This window comes from Peromyscus eremicus, chromosome 3 (assembly GCF_949786415.1).
Source record: "Peromyscus eremicus chromosome 3, PerEre_H2_v1, whole genome shotgun sequence".
Classification (NCBI taxonomy): domain Eukaryota; kingdom Metazoa; phylum Chordata; class Mammalia; order Rodentia; family Cricetidae; genus Peromyscus; species Peromyscus eremicus.
In genome coordinates this window covers 51,776,980-51,797,354 of record NC_081418.1, presented here as the reverse complement: position 1 = coordinate 51,797,354, position 20,375 = coordinate 51,776,980, and the positions used below count along the sequence as shown (strand labels likewise).

The window sequence follows — 20,375 nt, the reverse complement described above, 5'->3', positions numbered from 1 at the left end:
GCTGATAATCTTCTGTACCCCATAAGGAAAGAGCTAGTCCAATGTAAAACATTGGATGGTTAGAAATACAGTCAAAAAGTTAGTCAAGTGATAAACTTCCTGAAAGTAAAGTAGATAGGTACATACATACATACATGCATACATACATACATACATACATACATACATACATACACACACACACATACACACACACACACATAATACAGATTGATTGATACTTGTTATATTAAAGAGTGAGAAGAGATGCAGAAAGAGATCCATTCTCAAGTATACTCAAGTCCAGAAGACAGGCAGATGTAAGCATGTCTAATGATTGAAGAACTGGCAGTCCAATCAGTATGCGAGAACTTATAATTAAAAAGCATGATTTACTCTAGAGTGACAATGGATGAAATCTATGAAACTAGAGAAAAAATAAACAGAAGATTTTAGCATGCAGACAGAACACTGATGGGTTATTGGGGAAAACTTCTCAGGAAGATAAGAGGTTACATCTACCTCAGTTAGGTAAAAACATACAATCTATATATGATAGGCAAAGATGATCACATTAGAAGCTTTAACTAGGCAGTAAAATGGAGAAGGTGTAATCAGCAAAGAACTGAGCTCTTGGTCAGATTGGGGCTGATCACACACACCTGGTGTCCTAGCACTTGAGACAGAGACAGAAAAGTCACCCTTGTGAGAACAGCCTGGGTTACATTGACCCTGACCCCAAAACAGACAAGGGCTCCCTTCTAGCCTATCTCCATTCCTTTGTGTCAACTGTCAATTCCAAGAAACATTTCCTACCAGGGACCCCCCCTGGCTGCACCAGGTTGGGACTCAGATCAGTGCCTCACTCAGTCACCATCAGAGAAGCTTCTTCTTGCAGTAGATGAGAACGAACACAGAGACCCACAACAAAACAATGTGCACAGAGTGAGAGACCTTGAAGAACTCAGTCCTAAATGAACTGAAATTTCATCAAGCCCCTCCCCTCAAGGCTCAGGGGGCCCTGCAGAAGAGGAAGTGGAAGGATTCTAAGAGCCAGAGAGGATGGATGGCTCTAAGGAAACAGTGTCTCCCAGACACAACAGGACTGATGCACATATGAACTCACAAAGATGATAGCAGCACACACAAGGCCAGGGTCCCTGTCGTGGATTCCTGTCTCTAACCAGGGAGCTAGGTGCAATTGACAACCACTGGCAAAAGAAAAGTTAGTTTTCTCCAATGGAGTCTTACTGGGTATGTTAATCATACTTCTGGGTAGGTCCTATGTCCAGGAGTAGTTGGCCAAGAGAAAATGAATTCAATGATTTTTTTTTTTTTTTTGGTTTTTCAAGACAGGGTTTCTCTGTGTAGTTTTGCGCCTTTCCTGGGACTCACTTGGTAGTCCAGGCTGGCCTCGAACTCACAGAGATCTGCCTGGCTCTGCCTCCCGAGTGCTGGGATTAAAGGCGTGCGCCACCACCGCCCGGCTTCAATGATATTTTTAATAGACTTTTTGTCTCATTTTGCTTTTGGGGGCATTTTTTGTCTCATTGGTCTTTTGCTTCTATATTTTTGTTTCCATTTTTGTGGGGAGGGAGAGGTATTTCTTGCTTTTGGCTTTGGTCTTGTTTGTTTTTTAAAGTGAGAGAAAAATATGAAGTTGTGTGGGTAGGATCCAGGAGGAATTAAGGGAGGGGAAAACATGATCAAGATATAGTGTATAGAAATATTTTTCAATTTAAAAAAGAAGAAAATAGAGGAGGGAAAGGAATGGGGCAGGAACTCGGGCACTTGGAGAGGGAGAGGACACTTAGCTCTGTATCCAGGATTCACAAAGTGTTCAAGGAATGTGACCCCATAGTGTTGATGTTCTTTTTCTTGTGAGTTCATGCTCCCTGGTATCTAAAGTTGGCTGTGGCCATGATGTTAGTTGAAAAGTCATTTCCTTATTTCACTACGTAAAAGTCACTTAGAAGAGTCTGTCTTCTGAATTGTCATCAATACATTAGATCTTAGATTCAATGTCATCTAGAAGGTATACCATTTTCCAAGGGTCAAAGATAATTAACTGTTCCATGTAAGCTTTCACTTCTTCATTTTCTTAGCTCGGTGATGGTGATAGGGACATAAAGGCCCAGCTGGTGATGATGACTGAGTGACAAAACAGTGACCAGATGTAACAAAGATGGGAGGGGCTAAGGGAAGCATTAAGTGACTGTTAGAGGGTTCAGAGTAAACCATTAAGGACATGCTCTCCCTTAGCCAAGGTAGAGAATCCTGTTCCTCACAGCTCTGTCCTCAGAACCTCTGCAAGATAAGTCTTGAGCCTGAAGCTTCTCTTTACAGACAGTTGAACTAACTATAGCCCAAGGAGCTTTTAGGAAAGTAGCATAGAGGAGGATGTGGACTCAGAAGTCTACCAAACCTTGCCGGAAGTCTCAATAAAAGCATTGTCTCCTGCTTCTCCAGTCTTCTTACCTGGAGTCATCTCCATCTGCTCCTTATGCCTAGAGCTCTTTCCTGATCCCACCAACTGCCGCTACCTACCCATATCTGCCGGGTCTGGCAGACATCGCAGAAGAAACAAGTGAACAGGGAATTCTAGCCTCTGCTGATCTCTTTACACCTCACAAGGAAAGAGCCGGACCATCATGAAACTTATTTTTTACTTGACCATCCTAGCTGGTACGTATTTAAGACTTTCTACTCCGTCTACTAAAGTGTGGGTTAATGTAGAATGGGGTGAGGTAAAGTGAATGTGTGACTAGTGCGCAGACGCATCAAGAAATACTATGAGTAGAATTGGGTCTCCCCAATTACACCCTATCCAAAGGCTCAGCACAGACAGTCTATCCTAAGTGTTAAGCTTTTGGATAGGGCACGGGACATACCTGCCTTGGAGAATCATCAACAATAAGTGTTCCCCCAAGTTATTATGAAATATGGGCCGCATTACCCTCTGGGAAAGTCCTAATCTGGTCACAGGAACAGAGAATCCAGTTTGACTTCTGGTCTCCCCCTAACTCTGGAATGCAGGGAATGGTAAAGGTGGGAACAAGAGGTCTGAGACTATGGTCCCAGTTCTGCAGTCTCTGCTTCCATGAAGTCTGGATTGAAGAATTTTCCACACTCCCTAAATGTCAGGGCCGTGTCACATACTAGCTGGGTTGAGATTGTGCAAGCTAATTAGCCTAGCACCTAATATAGAGCTCAAAATCTATTGCCTTTATTAATAACTCTGCTGTGAAGTTTTTAAGTATGGTCACACAGAGGCGTGATGAGGTATAGGCCCAAATATAGGGGGGTCAGCAGAAGCACCGGTAAGAGCCCAGGAAAGAGCATCAGACTCAGCCTTCCTCTCTTTTATACTCTACTACTATTTTTTTACAATATTTCATTAAAAATAATGTGTTTGTGTTAGGAAACTTTAAAGGTAGAAAAAAATCATTTATAATCGCACCTCTCAGGCAACACATACTGAACTTACTTCAAGTTATTTTCTGCATTTAATTTGCTTATTTGGGGTTTTATTTTTAGACAACTGAATTGTAACATATGCATATGTAACATATGTATATCTCATTTTTTATAAACAAACTGCCTTCAATTGAGATGTCCAGAAACATCTTTTTTTAAGATTTATTTATTTATTATGTATACAGTGTTCTGGCATGTATTCCTACACACCAGAACAGGGCACCAAATCGCATTACAGATGGTTGTGAGCCACCATGTGGTTGCTGGGAAATGAACTCAAGACCTCTGGGAGAACAACCAGTGTTCTTAACCTCTGAGCTATCTCTCCAGCCCCTGTATATCTAATTTTTAGCTCAAATGTCACTGAGATTATTTTTGATGTGTTCTACCTGCTTAAGTATTTCTTTATCTCAATATCAAACAATATTTATTAGATATTTATCCTTCCAATGTTCAACTATTATTAGTATTGCTAAAAATGAATGCTCTTATTAATCATCTTTGCCTACAGCTGATTATGTTTTTAAAATGGATTCTTATTTTTGGAATTCTCAGGCCACAAGTTAGGAACAAGTTACTATTCTTAATGCTTATTTCTAAATTGCTGTCCAAGAAAATAAAATCAATTTATAAGCAGTAAATGTATCTTTCTTATTATACCCTTTATTAGAATAAATATTACCAATATTGTCATTACTATAAGTCTTATATAAAGTGTGTCACTTTCATTTACATCTTTCTTAGAAAAATTATCTCCAGCCAATTGGTTACTCCTCTAAAATTATACACATCCCTTTTCTTCTGGGAAAGTGTGAAGGTCTCATTTACTCTGACACTTACATGTTATTGTTTTCTCAGGGACAGCTTTATTCACTCACTCTGTGCAGAAAGAGGACCATGCTCCATATATAGTCTACCTCAAGTCTAACTTCAACCCCTGTGTGGGTGTCCTCATCAAGCCCAGCTGGGTACTGGCACCATCTCACTGCTATTTACCGTGAGTATTGGGTGTCCCCTCCTCAAATGAATTCTGCTCGTTCTAAATCAGTGAGTATAACACAAATCTTTAAAGGTCTTACTAAATAAAAATCTCAGAGCCAGATATAGGGGTGAAAGCCTTAGAGATCAGGGAAATAGTGAGAGCCATCAACCAACCTTACCTCACCAGCTCTGCAACTTCCAAAATGCCATAACTTCCTGTCTACCCAGGCTTTTATTGCCTTGCTGTTCTGCCCTCTCATTGGCTCTTAGCCCAGCTACCTCACTTCCTTGTCACTGCCTGTCTGTACAGACCTCCGGGTCTCTATGGTTGGTACTGGGATTGAAGGTGTGTGTCACCATGCCTTGGCTCTGTTCCCTAGTGTGTCCTTGAACACACAGAGACCCTGCCTGCCAAGTGATCAGATTAAGGGTGTGTGCTACCACTGCCTGACTTTTGTGTTTACTTAAAATGGCTTGCTATTTCCTCTGATCTCCAGGCAAACTTTATTTATTAACATACAAATAAAATATCACGACATTTCAGCACAAATAAAATATCACCACAGATGAGTCTCAAGTAGGGATAACTTTCTCCTAGGATATGTTTAGAAAAGTCTGAAGGTATTTTGGGTTTTCCCAATCAGAGAGAAGTTCTACCAGCATCTAGTGCGAAGCACTCAAGCAGGATGCTGCTAAAATTCTTAGAGAATACATGTCACCACCTAAGACTCTGCTTCATGCTATCCCTCCCCTGCTGCCCCATTAGTATTTTTGTACTGGAAATAATTACATTTAATCAATTAGAGGCTCAGCAGGTGACTCAAATTTGTAAACTGAGTAAATTGAAAAGAGATTTTTTTTTAAGTAACTAATTGTAAAGAGATGGTTCATGTCCCACAGAAGACGCGTTAAGAAAAAACAGTGACCATCCTTGTGCCTAAGAGGAAAGCATGTTTCAACAGAATAAGAGCGATCCATGATAGGAACAGTAACCTTTGCCAAAAGACAGAAAAAGTCCTTGACAATGCTTCTGGGGAGGATCTGGGAAGACAAATACTTCAACAACACCCTTCTCCCTCCAAACACTTTCCTACATTTCCTATTGACCAGAAGCCAGAGAAGAAAGCTCGTTGATTAAAGACATCACCTTCCAAAACTTCAGAAAGGGGGGAAAAGAAGATTGTTGGTGGGCTTATGATCCACCTCTCTGTTGTTTTATTCTCTGTGTCCACTAAAGTGGAAATTATCTACTTGGATAAATGAGGTCTGAAGAGAATTTGATAATAACTTTTACATCCATTATTTTCTTTGCCAAGGCACTATATTGGAAAACAGTAGTTAAGGACTCCACTGTTTACTCTGACCACATGTAAATTACTGTGATGTGTGTCCAGTACTTCATTTGTAAAATGGTAATGAAAATGAACATAAGATCTAATGTACAGACTTATTGTGAGTAAAGAGTAACCCAGATACAGCACTTGTCACAGTATCTTGCAGACTGTAGCATCTAATACCCAAAATAATGATGGTGATAAGTGATGATATGGTCATGATGATAGTGGTGGTGACAGCAAGTAACTGATTCCTTCCAACCCTTTCTTCCCCCAGAAATCTGAGGGTGATGTTGGGAAATCTCAAAAGCAGAATCAGAGACGGGACAGAGCAGACAATTCAACCCATCCAGATTATCCGCTACTGGAACTACAGCCACAGTGCCCCACAGGATGACCTCATGCTTATTAAACTAGCTAAGCCTGCCACCTTCAACCACAAAGTCCAGGTCCTTCCCATCGCCACTACCAATGTCCGGCCAGGCACTGTCTGCACACTTTCAGGTTTGGACTGGAGTGAGAACAACATTGGTAAGTGCACCTTCCACAGCAATCAGGCCATCAGTTTCACCCAAGGAACGCACGTATCCGCAGAGCTATGAGAGAAGATGGAGTAGACGGTGGCTCGGGGCCAATACGTGAAGCTATAGGACTAGTCTAGAAAAAGGAGCCTGTCTAGAAGTCCAATACTTCTCTATAGTCAGGGTTTCGATGGAATCTTCACTGCCTCTGCAGGGCTTTGGCAGCTGGATCCTGTGGGCCATCTGAGTGCACAAAGACCTCCCTGGCACAGACACGATTACATTGAGGAGGCAATGGTGCTCCTTCTCCATGTTCATTTCACATGTAAAGGACATCACAGAGAACCTGAATCAGATCATTTGTAGATACAGAGTAGAAAGAATGTCTCATTCCACAGCACATAAGATGATTTCACATTGATAAAATGCTACTCTGTGCACCTGCAACTTCATTTGTAAAATGAGGCTAATCAACAGGGCTAACTCTCATTAATGCATAACTTTTTTTTTCCTTTTCCACCTTCTTTACTCTCTTTATGCATACTCGAAATAATATCCACTGAAGTGCAGGAGGTGAGGATAACAGACAATTAAGTCTTGAGCTAAGCCAGATGTTTTTTCCCTCAGGTAGGCACCCTGACTTAAGGCAGAATCTGGAGGCTCCAGTGATGACTGACAAAGACTGCCAGAAAACTCAACAAGGAAGCAGCCACAGAAACTCCTTATGTGTCAAATTCGTGAAAATCTTCAGCCGAATTTTTGGGGTAATCTTTTTGTCTATGTTCAGATTTCAGTTACTTGTATGTGTCTAGTTAACTATTTAGCCATTATACATTTTAATTGACAAATAATTTTTGAGAATTTGGTAAGGTTATTTGCAATTATACCTGCATGTTTTTCCATCATAGTCTTCCTACAAAGGATCTTTATTTATTAAAGAGCATCATATAACCCTGGTTAATAACATATTGCTAGTGTTCATTATCATAGCTGCAAAGAAAAGCTATGAGAACAAGCATTGTTTTAAATTTTTAATTTTTTTCTCTCTCCCCCCCCTCCCTCCTTCCCCTCCCATCTCTGGCAGGAGGTAGCTGTGGCTACTGTCATTTGTAAAGGCAAGCTCCAGGGAATTGAAGTTGGACACTTCATGGGAGGGGACGTTGGCATCTACACCAATGTTTACACCTATATACCATGGATTGAGAAAACCATTAAGGAAAGGGTGAAATGATGCCCAGCTTTTCCCTCTGCATCCCATTGTCTCTGCCATTGACTGAAGGAGCTCACATGTTCCCTAAACTCAAATAAACTCTCCAAGCAGAAAGTTTGGGATGCAGCACACTGGGAGCCTATGTCTTATTTGCGTCAATGTCCACACCACATCAGGATGAGAAGAAATGATCTGTTGTTACATTGTTCTGGGTTCTGCTCTCTATCATATGTAATGATATGATATAACAAACCTTTGAAGTTACCTTTATCCCCCTTTATGAATCGAGTTTTGAGACTAAAACATCACCCTTAGCTAGTAGATATCAAAACTTGGAATGGAATGTGAAACATCAGGCTTTAAACCTTGTGCTTTTAGCGCAAATATATGGAGCAATCCATTGCACTGCTGTGGGCTTGGGGGCAATTCTTAAAAAAGGGTGGCACAGTAGGAAACTCAGGACAGTTCATTAAATTCAGAGAAAAGAGGAACTATACCTGAGGGAAGTTTCAAGACGGGCTTGACATCTTGAAATCTTGGCAGCTACCCACATAAGGCAAATGAGTAGATGGATCTGGAAAGGTATGCTTTCTAGGGGAAAAGCCAGAAATGGGTCGGTTCAAGCAGGATCTATAAGCATCTACCCAAGGAGACGGGATGTTTGATCCCGTCTTTAGGGTTTATAAATATACGACTCATTATAGGATCAGTCATTCCATTCCTTTTTTTTATCATGTCTTCAGGAGTGCCTTTTTTTTCCCCCGCCATTTGGCTTACACTAGTCTTCTCTCGCAGGTAAAGCAGAACCTTGTCATCAGTGGAGGAGGGGGTGCATATCAAAGGAGGCTCCCTGTTTTGTCCAGACATAGGAATTGTATATTGTCTATATCAAAGTGTGATTTAGATAGACTAACCTATATCATATGTCACTATAGTTATATGACAGGCCAACCCTGCCATTTGCAGCAGAGAATGTTATACACAAATACCAGATAATGGTTAATTCCACACTGATATTGAAATGTCCCAGAAGGTACCAGGGAAGCAAAGAGCTGTACAACAGAAGCCCTTTGCCCTTTCCCTACCTTCCTGACTACCATCCCCTCTCAGCATCACAACAGACACTGGCTCTTGTTTCTCTGCTACCTTGTCATTCAAAGGGCTTCAAGTGGCTAAAATCTCAAGTATTAGGATAAATCATCCTAAGACCTGCTCATCTCATGGATGTACTGATACAGCATGCTGCAGAGGAAGAGCCCATAGGAAGAGTGAGAAGTAAACAGTGAAACTCATGGCCAGTGTCAACAACTGTAAGTGAGAAATCCTGGCCATTCAACAGCAAGGTCAAGACGTCATCCAGATGTAAGGAGGATGGTAACTCAGGGCAGTTGCAGGACAAGAGAATCAGAAGACTGAGATGAGGCAAAGGGCAAAAACTATGCTAACCATGGCCTTTGCCAAGGCAGAAAAGCAGGTTCCAGTCTTCTGACTGAGAAACTAGTATGGCATTGTTATACCTTGAGTGGCTTTGTACCCTCAAAATCATATGTTGAAATTTAATTTCCCCAAGTGATGGGATTGGGAAGCAGCATCTTAGCAGATGATTAAGTTATAAGGGTGGAGACTCAGTGAATCGCACAGAGGTCCTCCTAAAAGACAATTCAGAAAGCTTCTTTCTGCCCTTCACCATGTGAAGTTATGGCAAGAAGATATCAAATTTCTAGACAGAAAATTTCATAACAAGCCAGACAACCAAGTCAGAAATTTCCTGTCTTGGTGTACCTATGACAGAAAGCTGGCATAGGGCAGGAGGCAGCATTATAAACTCCTCCAGGATAAGAGCTTAGGAAAAGACACAGTTACAGTAGTGCACAGCCAGAGTCCAGTTCATTTGCAAAGCTCATGACAAGTTCAATCTAATATTTTCACTATGGATCTAACTGTCCAACTAGTTTTGATTTATAGTTGGTTTTACTTCCAGGTACAAATTTTGTTTAGAGGCACCATATCCCTGTAGTACAATGGTACGATCCCATGGGGTGTTTAGAGGCACCGTATCCCTGTAGTACAATGGTACGATCCCATGGGGTGTTTAGAGGCACCATATCCCTGTAGTACAATGGTACGATCCCATGGGGTGTTTAGAGGCACCATATCCCTGTAGTACAATGGTACGATCCCATGGGGTGTTTAGAGGCACCATATCCCTGTAGTACAATGGTACGATCCCATGGGGTGTTTTGTACAAGAACAGACCATTAGATTGCCAGCCCCATGACATGACCTGAAACACTCAGGAAACAAGTATTTCTATTGATTGTGTTATCTTTTGTGGGATTTATAAAAACATCATCTTCAAATTAAGAGAATTTGACTTCTAACTTTATAGTCTATATGCCTTTTTTATATATGTTTTTCTGACCTCATCACCCAGGCTACAGCTTCCAGTCCAATGTTGAAGTGGGAAGGCTAGATATCATTACCTTATCCCTGACCTTAGGGGAAAATGATCCAGTCTGCAACCATTATGTGCATTTTTAAAATGCACTGACTTGAAGTTCCATCCCATCCCTAGTTCACAGAAGTGTTTTTTAATCACAAAAGAATATTGAATCTTGTCAAATGCTTTGTTCTCAACTGCTGAGATGGTCATGAGGATGGTCTATTAATATGACATACTACCTAGAGACTTTCAAATGGAAATGGTCTTATATCACCAGATGAAGTACTGCTGTGTGTGGTGTCTGCTCCTTATACATGTTGCTGAATTCAATTTTCTAGTATTCTGTTGGCTGTTTTTCTATCTGTATTCATGTGCACTGTTGATCTGTAGTTTTACTTCATTTTCTTTTGTTTTGCAAATTCTGATTTTTTTTTTAATAAGGAGGAAATTGACCTCATTGAATGAATGGGAAAGTTTTTCTTCCTCTTTTACTTTTTAAATGGATTTTAGAAAAGGTTATTAATCTTATCAACATTTGGCAAAATCACCCAGAAATCCAACTTATCTTAAATTTTTCTTTGAGGAAATTTATCGTTATTATAAATTCATTTTATTTAACAGATCTAGTCATACTTCCTGTTTCTCTTGGGGTTTTGTTTGTTTGTTTGCTTTGTTTTTTAACTGTGTTTCTAGGAGGAGTATCAGTTGTTAATTTTTCATTATAATACTGAAAACACCTGAAAGAATTACTTTAAAGGAGAAAAGATTTATTTTTGGAGGTTTCAATCCATGGTCAGTGAGGTAAAACTAAAACATCATGGCGGAAAGATATGATGGGGGAAGCTGCTTACCTTGTGACCACTGGAAAAAAGAGAGTGAAGGCCTGGGCCAAGATAAAATCACCAAGAACACATCATCAGTAATGTACTTCAAAGTGACCAGAACCTTCCAATAAAGCCTTCAAATTATAAATCCACTATTGATAAAGGCAGAGCCCTCGTGGCCCAGGCACTTTCTAAACACCTCACCCCTCACATTGCACTAAGGAACATGTCTTTAATATGTCAACCTCCTGTAAGAACAAAGATAGAGCCGTGGTGGCACACACCTTTAATCCCAACACTCAGGGGGCAGAGGCAGGTGGATCTCTGTGAGTTCGAGGCCAGCCTCATCTACAGAGAGAGTTCCAGGAAAGGCTCCAAAGCTACACAGAGAAACCCTGTCTCGAAAAACAAAGGAAGAAGGAGGGAGGGAGACAGAGCGGGGCGGGGGGGGGGGAGAAAAAGAAAGAAAGAAAGAAAGAAAGAAAGAAAGAAAAAAGAAAGAAAGAAAGAAAGAAAGAAAGAAGAAAGGAAAGAAGGAAGGAAGGAAAGAAAGAAAGAAAGAAAGAAGAAAGAAAGAAAGAAAGAAAGAAAGAAAGAAAGAAAGAAAGAAAGAAGAAAGAAAGAAGAAAGAAAGAAAGAAAGAAAGAAAGAAAGAAAGAAAGAAAGAAGAAAGAAAGGAGAAAAGAAAAGAACAGAGACAGGAGGGAGGGGGACTCCGTGTCCAATTCACACAGTGCTTAGAAAGGTTAAGCAGTCCCTGAATTCTTGGGATAAACAACTTGATCACGGTATACTATCATCTTTATTCACTGTTGCATTCTGTTCTAACAACTTGATCATGCATATTTTTAACATCTTTTATATTTACATGAGCCTGTAATTTTCACCTCTTGATTATTTCTGTCTGGTTTGGGCACTAGATTTCTTTTCTAATGGTGTTAATTTCTCCAACAGTTACTGCTTTCTCCACACCTACCTTATCTTCAATTTTAAACTCACTCACAACTTCCTTTCCTCACCAAACTGCATGTTCATTCCCTGCTCCTCTTGCTGATCTCTCTCTCTCTCTCTCTCTCTCTCTCTCTCTCTCTCTCTCTCTCTCTCTCTCTCTCTCTCTCTCTCTCTCTCTCTCTCTCTCTCTCAAATGCCACAGCCTAAAAGCTACCCTGCTTGAAATATTCTCCATCAAACAAATTCACCCATTACTTTTTAGTTCACTCTCCCTCAAGTTCTTAGAACATTAGCAGAATGAAGCTAGATTTTTTTTTTGCCAGAATGCAATGAGTAGTTGGTTCTGTAACTAAAACGTAGCTAATCAAGCTTAATAGAAAGAAATGAACTTAAGGTGAGGTGAGATAATACCAAACATAAGGAATAGAATTCAAAAGCTACTAAATTGTTTAGATTATGACAGATGTGAGGCTGCTTTGTGTTTTAGGAAGAATCCAACCCTGACCTCTCTGCTCATCAATCAAATAGCAGATACTGATCATTATTATCTAAGCAGTGAAAGTAGTTGCTGGGAAAACTAAAAAGTATGAAAGCATGATTGGTTGTAGGTAAGAGGAGAGTTAATGATGGTAAACGTACACTTTCTATACTGTTTGAGCTATGTTTAGTCATGCTCATATATTATATTCTATCAGTTCAAACATCTACTCTAAGTCGATTCCACATCAAAGCATAACACATAGTTGAAAGGAAGACCACACACACACATACACACACTAACAGTACACACACACACACACACACACACACACACACACACACACACACAGTCAGCTACAATTCTGAAAATGCAAACTACAAAAGATGTAATTACATAGGATTTGATTCAAGAACAGAGATTTGCCTCCAGATGTATATTCTTGCTAAAACACAAAGCAGTCTCACACCTGTCACAAATGAAATATCATCCACAGAAGGATAAGGAAATCAAATCCCAAAAAGTGCGTGGGAAGGAATATAATTTAATGGAGCCATAATTGGCAAATCAAAAACTTGCTATTTACATTTTATTTATGTATACATCCTGAGATGACTAGCACAATTAAGTGAATTAACATATCCATTGCTTCACATGTTCTCTCTCCATCCCCCCACTCCCTAGTACCGAGAAAAACAAGGTCTAGCCCCCTGGTAAATTTCAAGTGTGTAATAGAGTTCTAACTGTAGACCCCATGCTTTACATCACTTCGAGCTGCAGAACCTATCTGACCTGAACCTTTATAGCCCTTGCCAAGTATCTCCCTGTTTCCCCACTTTCCTATCTCCTAAAAACCACCATTTCACTCTGCTTCTCTGGGTTTGTCTTTCAGATTCCATATGTCAGAGGATCATCTGTCATCCTGTACCTACCTAGCCTATTTTCTTAGAAGAATGTCGTCCAGATTCATTCTTCTTTAGCAAATGATTATAACTATAACTATAACTATAACTATATATATATATATATATTTAGTTGAATAATATTCCATTGTGTATTTATGTTACACCTTACCTATTTCTGCAATAATGGTCATTAGGTTGGTTTCACATCTTGACTATTTTTATGTCCTTAAACAAAATCAAATCATGGACATCGGGATCATGGAAGAAATTTGAACTTAGCTCTAAATCATAGCACATTATCAAATTTGAAATATAAATTGTTGCTTCATATGTTTGAAACTATTAATAAGCTTAATCATTTCACAGGATAATCTTAGTATGGTGTTTTGTCTGTACAAAATGACCTACTAAGATGTCCAGAGAACAAAACTAGAGTAAAAAAGAAACTGAACCTGTTTCACCTATATCATTTACCAGCTGGTGATGTGCTAGGTGAATTATGAGTTTTGTCATCTATAAAGTGAGGGTAGAATTATCAGCATGCAGTTATTAAAATAATAAATATAAATATAATATTGTTAGCATCATTATTTTTTATTTCATCATTTTATTTCATATCTATATCATCTATTTTTAAAGGTCTAGTAGAAATAGACACTCATCCTATAGCTAACAATACCACCCAAATGAAGTACCCTTTTTATTCTAAAAAGAATTAATGTTACCATCTGCAGAACACAAGAGATGATACCCGACCCCATGTAGCTCACAGTGATACCATCAGAGCCGGCCTTCCCTTGAATGGCAACTAGCATCCACATGTGAATAGCATGAAACAATTTGAAGCTTTAGGTAAGAGAAAAAGAATGACAGAGCAGATTATGAAAGTAGGCTGGCATGATTGGTAAGAAGTAGAAAAATATCTAGTGGTATCAATATTATCCTTTAGATTCCAGATCCCCTAGAAATGATCTAAATACCTAAAGAAACAAGTCCGAACAAAATGAAAAAGAAATCTGGGAAAGTAAAGTTCATAGAGAGAGGGGGGTGGTTTACAGAATGAAGGGCGAGGCTGGTACTTTAGGTGGCTGGCATGGTATGAAGAAAAGAGAGCTAGACCAGGAGTCGGGAAGCAGCAATGGCTCCATCACTGGCAGGCTCTCTGTGAAAACTTAGACAAGCCACTGTCCCTGTCTGAGCCTCAGTTCCTTAATCTGTAGCACAAATAGGAACTTGAAGACTAGTGAGTGCATCTAACTAATAAATCATCTTCAAAATACCCCTGTTTATTGTGGGCTACAAAGTATTCCAGCCGCTAGCCACACAGGAAAGAACAAACTGCTGCTGCTGTGGATTTGACACTCCAAATGCTCTCCATCCAACAAACACGAAGACCTGCTACACTCAAGCTCCAGCTGTGGCTAAGGAGAGGCCAGCGTGGACCAAGAAGGCAAAGGCATGACTTCTTCCATGAGTGGTGCTCTTTTGAGAGCAGAACTAAGTGGTCCCCGTGTCTATTTTACCCCATCCAGGTCCTAAGCCTTACAGGTTGACATAGATCATAGTAGTTAACTGACTTTCACACTAAAAGGTAAGACTAGAGCTCAAAGAAGTTTCCAGATCATAAACATTTTATTTTTCAATTAGATTTCCTAAGGTGAATATGTAGGAAATTTGATAACTCCTTGAGGCTTATCTAAAATTACTAGCTAGCATTGACAGATAGTTGAAAGTAATGATAATATTATTTCTAGCATTCATTTTTATGATAGGAAAATATAACGTGTACATGTAATGTAAAAAATAAATTATTTGCTATTTAGAGAGGGAACACTATTACACATTACAGCACTCTTTCTACCAAACCTAAAACCCTTGTCTTCATTTCTATAATGCATTAAAATAATTTACTGTACATTGTAAAAAGAGAAATAATGTTAGTGTGTAATCATTAAATTGATGTCAAAGTAGAAAGAAATTAAAGATATAAAACCCAACTCCGTTTTATAGAGCTAGCAAAAGAAGGTCTCCAAACCTATCCTGACTTCCCCATCTCCCTGTGGATCATGGGCCCCAGGTTCTCTTAACACACACACAGTCTTCCAAAAGCTTCTCTGACAAATCTCCTTCACCCTAGGGATCAACATGATCAGCAGGCTAGAGTGGAGAGAAAGGCAGGCAGCTATGAATGTGTCAGAGACTACGACCCTGGGAGAATTCTTGGAAGTGGCAGAGAAGGGGCTAGCCACTATAGAAACCAGGTGAAGGACAAGAAACTAGACCAAGGACTTCAGGGCAGTGATGTGAGCCTGTGCCGCAACATCTCTCCTACCAGCCATATGGACATTCATCTTCCTGTTCTTGTTCATTCATGTTCCTGTGTTCCTGTTTCACCCCAGAAAAAACAAGAACTAAAAAGAAAGGCAACCAACTTCCTGCAGGGAGATGAAACACAGAATGATGAAGCCTGGTTGAAAGGCGGTGTGGAATGCTGCTGTTTCCATGGGACAGACCGTAGGGCATCAGGCCATCAGTGACTCTAAGTAGAAAAGTGATGACAAAGTGCCCCAGGAGGCAGCAGAGACTCAAGCTACAAGACTTCTACTTCAATCACAAGCAGGCAGGGTGTTTGAAGGTCGTAGTTTTGCTACAGTAGAACACATTGAGCAAAGTAGCGAACCCTAGGCTGTCCTAGCTTACCAAAGCCCACAGTACATTGGTAAAGCAAAGCTCATGGTTGTTCTCAAAACCATGAAGCAGGATTTAGAGGAAACACCAAGCAGCCAGGCCTGGGATAATGAGGCTCTATGAGGACTCCTCGGCTTTTCTGGTCCATTCTCTAAAATTCCAGATCACAAGGACGCCATTTCCAACCAGGCAGATGAGAAATTCAGCTACTGCTACAGCCATCCATGGTACTAGATCAGCCAAGGGCATGGCTGGGAGGGAAGCCACTCACCACCACCCTGGAAGTGGGTGGGGCACGTCCTGTTTCAGTGCTGGTGAGCGTGCACAGCTCCTGACTGGGGTCAGTCTCTGATATCACACCATCTTCAGACTACCTTTTCATAGTATCAAACCTGGCTTTGGGTTTGTTCTTCTGTAATCCATCCTCAAGCAGAAACTGAAAAGCTACGGTCAGGAAAGGAGAAGTTAGAAGTGGTGATGATCTGACTGCCTCTGTATTTGCATCTGAATAAATGAACTCTGAGACAAGACACAAAGGTTGGTAACAGTATCAAAGACCTTGACCTTCCATCTCAAGGTCTTGGGCTAAAGGCTACAACCAGGAAATAATTTAACAACAACTCTCAAAGAGAAGTATTGAAGTAAAACATTCCCACTCTAAAGAATGTCAGATACGGGCACATGTGCCATTAAAAACAACCTGTTGTTTTAGCCAGGTGAGTCACGCTTATTTAACCCCTGCCTTGGAGAAGCAGGACTGGGAAGTTGGATCCAAGTTAGCCTGGGTGACGTTAGACCTTGTCTTAAAGAGAAGTTTTATTTTATTTTCATAAAAAGAACCATGAACAAGTAAGCATGAAAGTTAAATGGCCAAAAATTGTTTTTGAATTTCATTATCAAAGAAGAAAACAGGGAGATTTTGGTAGAGGAAAACAGGCAGCAAAAGACATTTAAATGCCAAATGATCTTTCTTCCTAAAGTAAGCTAAGCAGAGGAGCCACGATCTTTGACGTTATCTGCCCTTTGTGATCAATTATTTACAAATATTTGTCACAGTTTATATCACATACTCCTCAGAGAAAGGAAAAGTACTCAGAGAATTGAAACATAGACTAGCATATTTCTCAATAAATGTAATAAAAGTGCTTTATTTACTGCCTTCCTGATTCCTACTTGCTTGGAATATAAGTATGCTTGTAGTAAGCTGAATTCTAAGACTGCTCCTAGAGTTCCCACCTCCTGGCAAAGAACCTTAGACAATCTTGGGCATGGATGGTCTGTAGATAAAAAAGGATGTCACTTCTGTAGTTAGCCAAAGAGCTTTTAGAGGTACAATTCACGGCCCAGTTTGGTCAGTTTTGAGTTAAGCAAGAGGTATAAAACTCTGAAAGAGGAAATGGTCTTTTCCGATTCTCTTTTCTTCTTTCCTGGGGGAAAAAAAGTCCTGCTGACCTTGAAGAATCTAGCTACCTTGCTATGAGAAGGCTCACAACAGGAAACCAGAGACCTCTAGATGCTGAGAGTAGCCCCTGGCTGACATAGTGTGTTCTTAAGCTGCTAGGCTTGTGTTGCTGTGAAACGAAGAGAGAAGTAGTCCAGTGGTCAGATCCAGCTGGAGGTGACAACGACGAAGAAACGTGGAGGAAAAGAAGTGTGGATTAGAGAGAAGTAGGAAGGCCAGGCTGGTTTCTTAAAAGTCAGTATATGTGTGGAGGAAAGAATGACGTTCTGAAAACAGGACCTGGAACTGATTTCAGTTTGACCTTGAACTCCAGAAAACTGGCAGCAGCCACTGTCTGCTGTTGACATCCGTTTCTCTGCTAAAATCATAGTGGGGCTACGGGATAAAATTCTCATTTCTTCAAAAAGGTGTAGAGTGCTTATTATGAGCCAACCAACAGCATGCTAGGCACAACCAACACAGCAATGAGAGGTAGTCTCTGCTTCCACAGCGTGCACATCCTGTATCATCTCCAGACGACTACAGGACTTGGCACTGTAAAAGTGTGGCTACCGGCTGTATTGAGGAACAGGAACAGTTTACCGTTGTCTATGGGTCTCAAAACCTAAAGGAAGCTTCAATCTCCCCAAAACAGTATTTCTTTAGTAACTTTTCTTTTTCTTTTTTTTTTTTCCTTTAGTAACCTTTCTAAGCTGTAATTACCCCTCTCTCCATACTTGGCCCACCCTGGGTTAGGTAGTGAAACTTCCTATAGATGCCAGTTGCCCACTGGCATGTATTGAAAAGGCTGTCCACCCAAAAAATCAACACCTCCCTCCCAAAAAATCCAGAAATATAAAGTTTGACAAGCTACTTTAATACCATTGTTGAGAGGATAAATCACATAGAAAACAGAGATAGCCATTTAGTTAATTTTACTATGAGAAGTATTTGATTAATATATTGGTTCATTTAAAAAATATATGTATTTAAAAATATTTTGAGACTGTGCCTATTTCTACTTCTCAACAAGGAGGCATAGTCACTATATTGGTAATATTATTTGTAGAAATTTAGATAATATGATACTGTCTATGTAAAATATAAACAAGTTTTAATTTCTGTAGCTTATGGAAATAATGCACTTTGCATTGTTTAAAGAGCGGTTGCTCTGGTTTCCATCCTACTTTTCATGTTACCTTCTTAGTTTGCTTTAATACCAAGAAAGAGACAGAAACAGAGAACTAAAAAAATTATTTTACTGAAAACTTCAGTTACTTTTGTCGTTGCCAATAGTAAGTTAAGAGCCTAACTGAATCTGTCTTCCATGCCATGGTCTTAAAATTGCCAAGTGCAAATCATCTTGCACAGATTCCCTTGTGCTGCCTTCTTGATTCCTACTTGCTTGGAATACAAGTATGTTTGTGGTAAACTGAATTCTAAGACTTCTCCTAGGGTTCCCTGTAGCTAGAGTTTTCCTGCCTGGCCCACCTCAGGACAAATCTCTCTCACCTGCCAGACCCACAGCCGCTCAGACCCGACCAAGTAAACACAGAGACTTATATTGGTTACAAACTGTATGGCCATGGCAGGCTTCTTGCTAACTGTTCTTACAGCTTAAATTAATCCATTTCTATTAATCTATACCTTGCCACATGGCTCGTGGCTTACCAGGATCTTCACATGTGGCTTGTCATGGTGGCAGCTGGCAGTGTCTCTCTCACCCAGCTTCCTGTTCTCTCATTTCTCCTCTGTTAGTCCCGCCTATACTTCCTGCCTGGCCACTGGCCAATCAGTGATTTATTTATTGACCAATCAGCAACACATTTGACATACAGACCATCCCACAGCAGTTCCCACCTCCTGGCAAAGCACCTTGGACAATCTTGGGCATGGATGATCTGTGGATGCCCAACTATCTTCATGATAGTTGAGGTGGCATGAAAAATAAGCTTGCACAGCCAATAATGAGGTGGAAACCTTGGTAACTTCTGAGAGGGAGCACTTGGAGATGATGGTAATCTAACCTTGCTTGCATCTTCTACTTACTGGGTGCTTCTTCAGAGTCCTGATGAGTCTGTACAAAAGATGATCTAGAAGACAGTCCTAACAAGGTGACAGAGGAGAGGCACTGGGCACTCCCTCCAATCTCCCACTACCACAAAGAAAACTAAAAAACAACTATCAGCTGCTATTCAGTTAGAGCACCTTGGAGGAGCACTGGAATATAGCTTGTATAAATGGAGAGACTGAAGAATATGGAGATAGAGAAGGGAGAAAAAATACCTTGCCTAAACTACCCCAGTCTGAACCTGGAAAAGTTCTCTCACTATAGGAAGAAAAATAAACATACTGCCCAACCACCTACACTAATAACATTGGACACCTAACATTTTGGCTACTAGGGAACCTTGCCATCCTCCTAGGCCCAAGCCCAGCTGGGGAATTGTTGAGGAGTGTGAAGAGTTGGAGTGCTCCAGAGGTAGGACCCATCTAGGTTATTGCTATGAGATATTGTTTTGAAATTATACCAGACCAGACCCCAGAGAGTCTTTTCCAATGAAAGCTGTCTAATTAATTCAGTAGGAAAAACTGATGAGCCAGTTGTACAAATATCAACACAAGGACATGCGATGGTTGATTCTGAGAGCTAGGATTGGATTGAAAATTATCTAGGAGGTCAGTAAAATATCTTTTTGTGTCATTCCCATAGATAATGAGATCATATGAACTCTAACCTAATCAGTGGGTCAGTCTCTTGATGGATTCATAATATGATAATTTTATTTGAAGGTAGTGAAATGTAGGAAAGAGGGCCTAGTTGGAGGAATCAGTTCACTGGGATTATATCCTTGGGTACTATATTTTGCCCTGGACCCCTCCTGTATTCATTCATTTTGCTTTGTATCTACCCAGGAAAAACAAACAGCCTCTGCCACACGCTTCCACCATCCTGATTTCCACCAACTGCACGGATCCAAACTTCCCTGTGCTAAACTGTGAACCTAGATAAATCCTCTTTCCTCTTCAGCTATTTCTGTCAGCTATTCCATTGTTGTCACAACAATGAAGAAGTAGCTAACACGGGACACAGAAGTATGAAAAAGCAGAACTGGCACCTCCAGTGGAACATGACTCTAGCA

The 20,375-nt window shown here is 40.3% G+C and overlaps 1 protein-coding gene across 1 annotated transcript; it reads left to right on the top strand.

Annotated features, from left to right (window-relative positions):
• Positions 1-2,175: 2,175 nt before the first annotated feature.
• Positions 2,176-7,633, top strand: Prss37 (serine protease 37). Its single transcript, XM_059256571.1, has 5 exons — positions 2,176-2,664; positions 4,315-4,453; positions 6,049-6,302; positions 6,920-7,056; positions 7,377-7,633. The coding sequence occupies exons 1-5, from the start codon at positions 2,631-2,633 to the stop codon at positions 7,521-7,523; spliced, it is 711 nt and encodes a 236-aa protein (XP_059112554.1). The 5' UTR covers positions 2,176-2,630; the 3' UTR covers positions 7,524-7,633.
• The last annotated feature ends 12,742 nt before the right edge of the window (positions 7,634-20,375 follow it).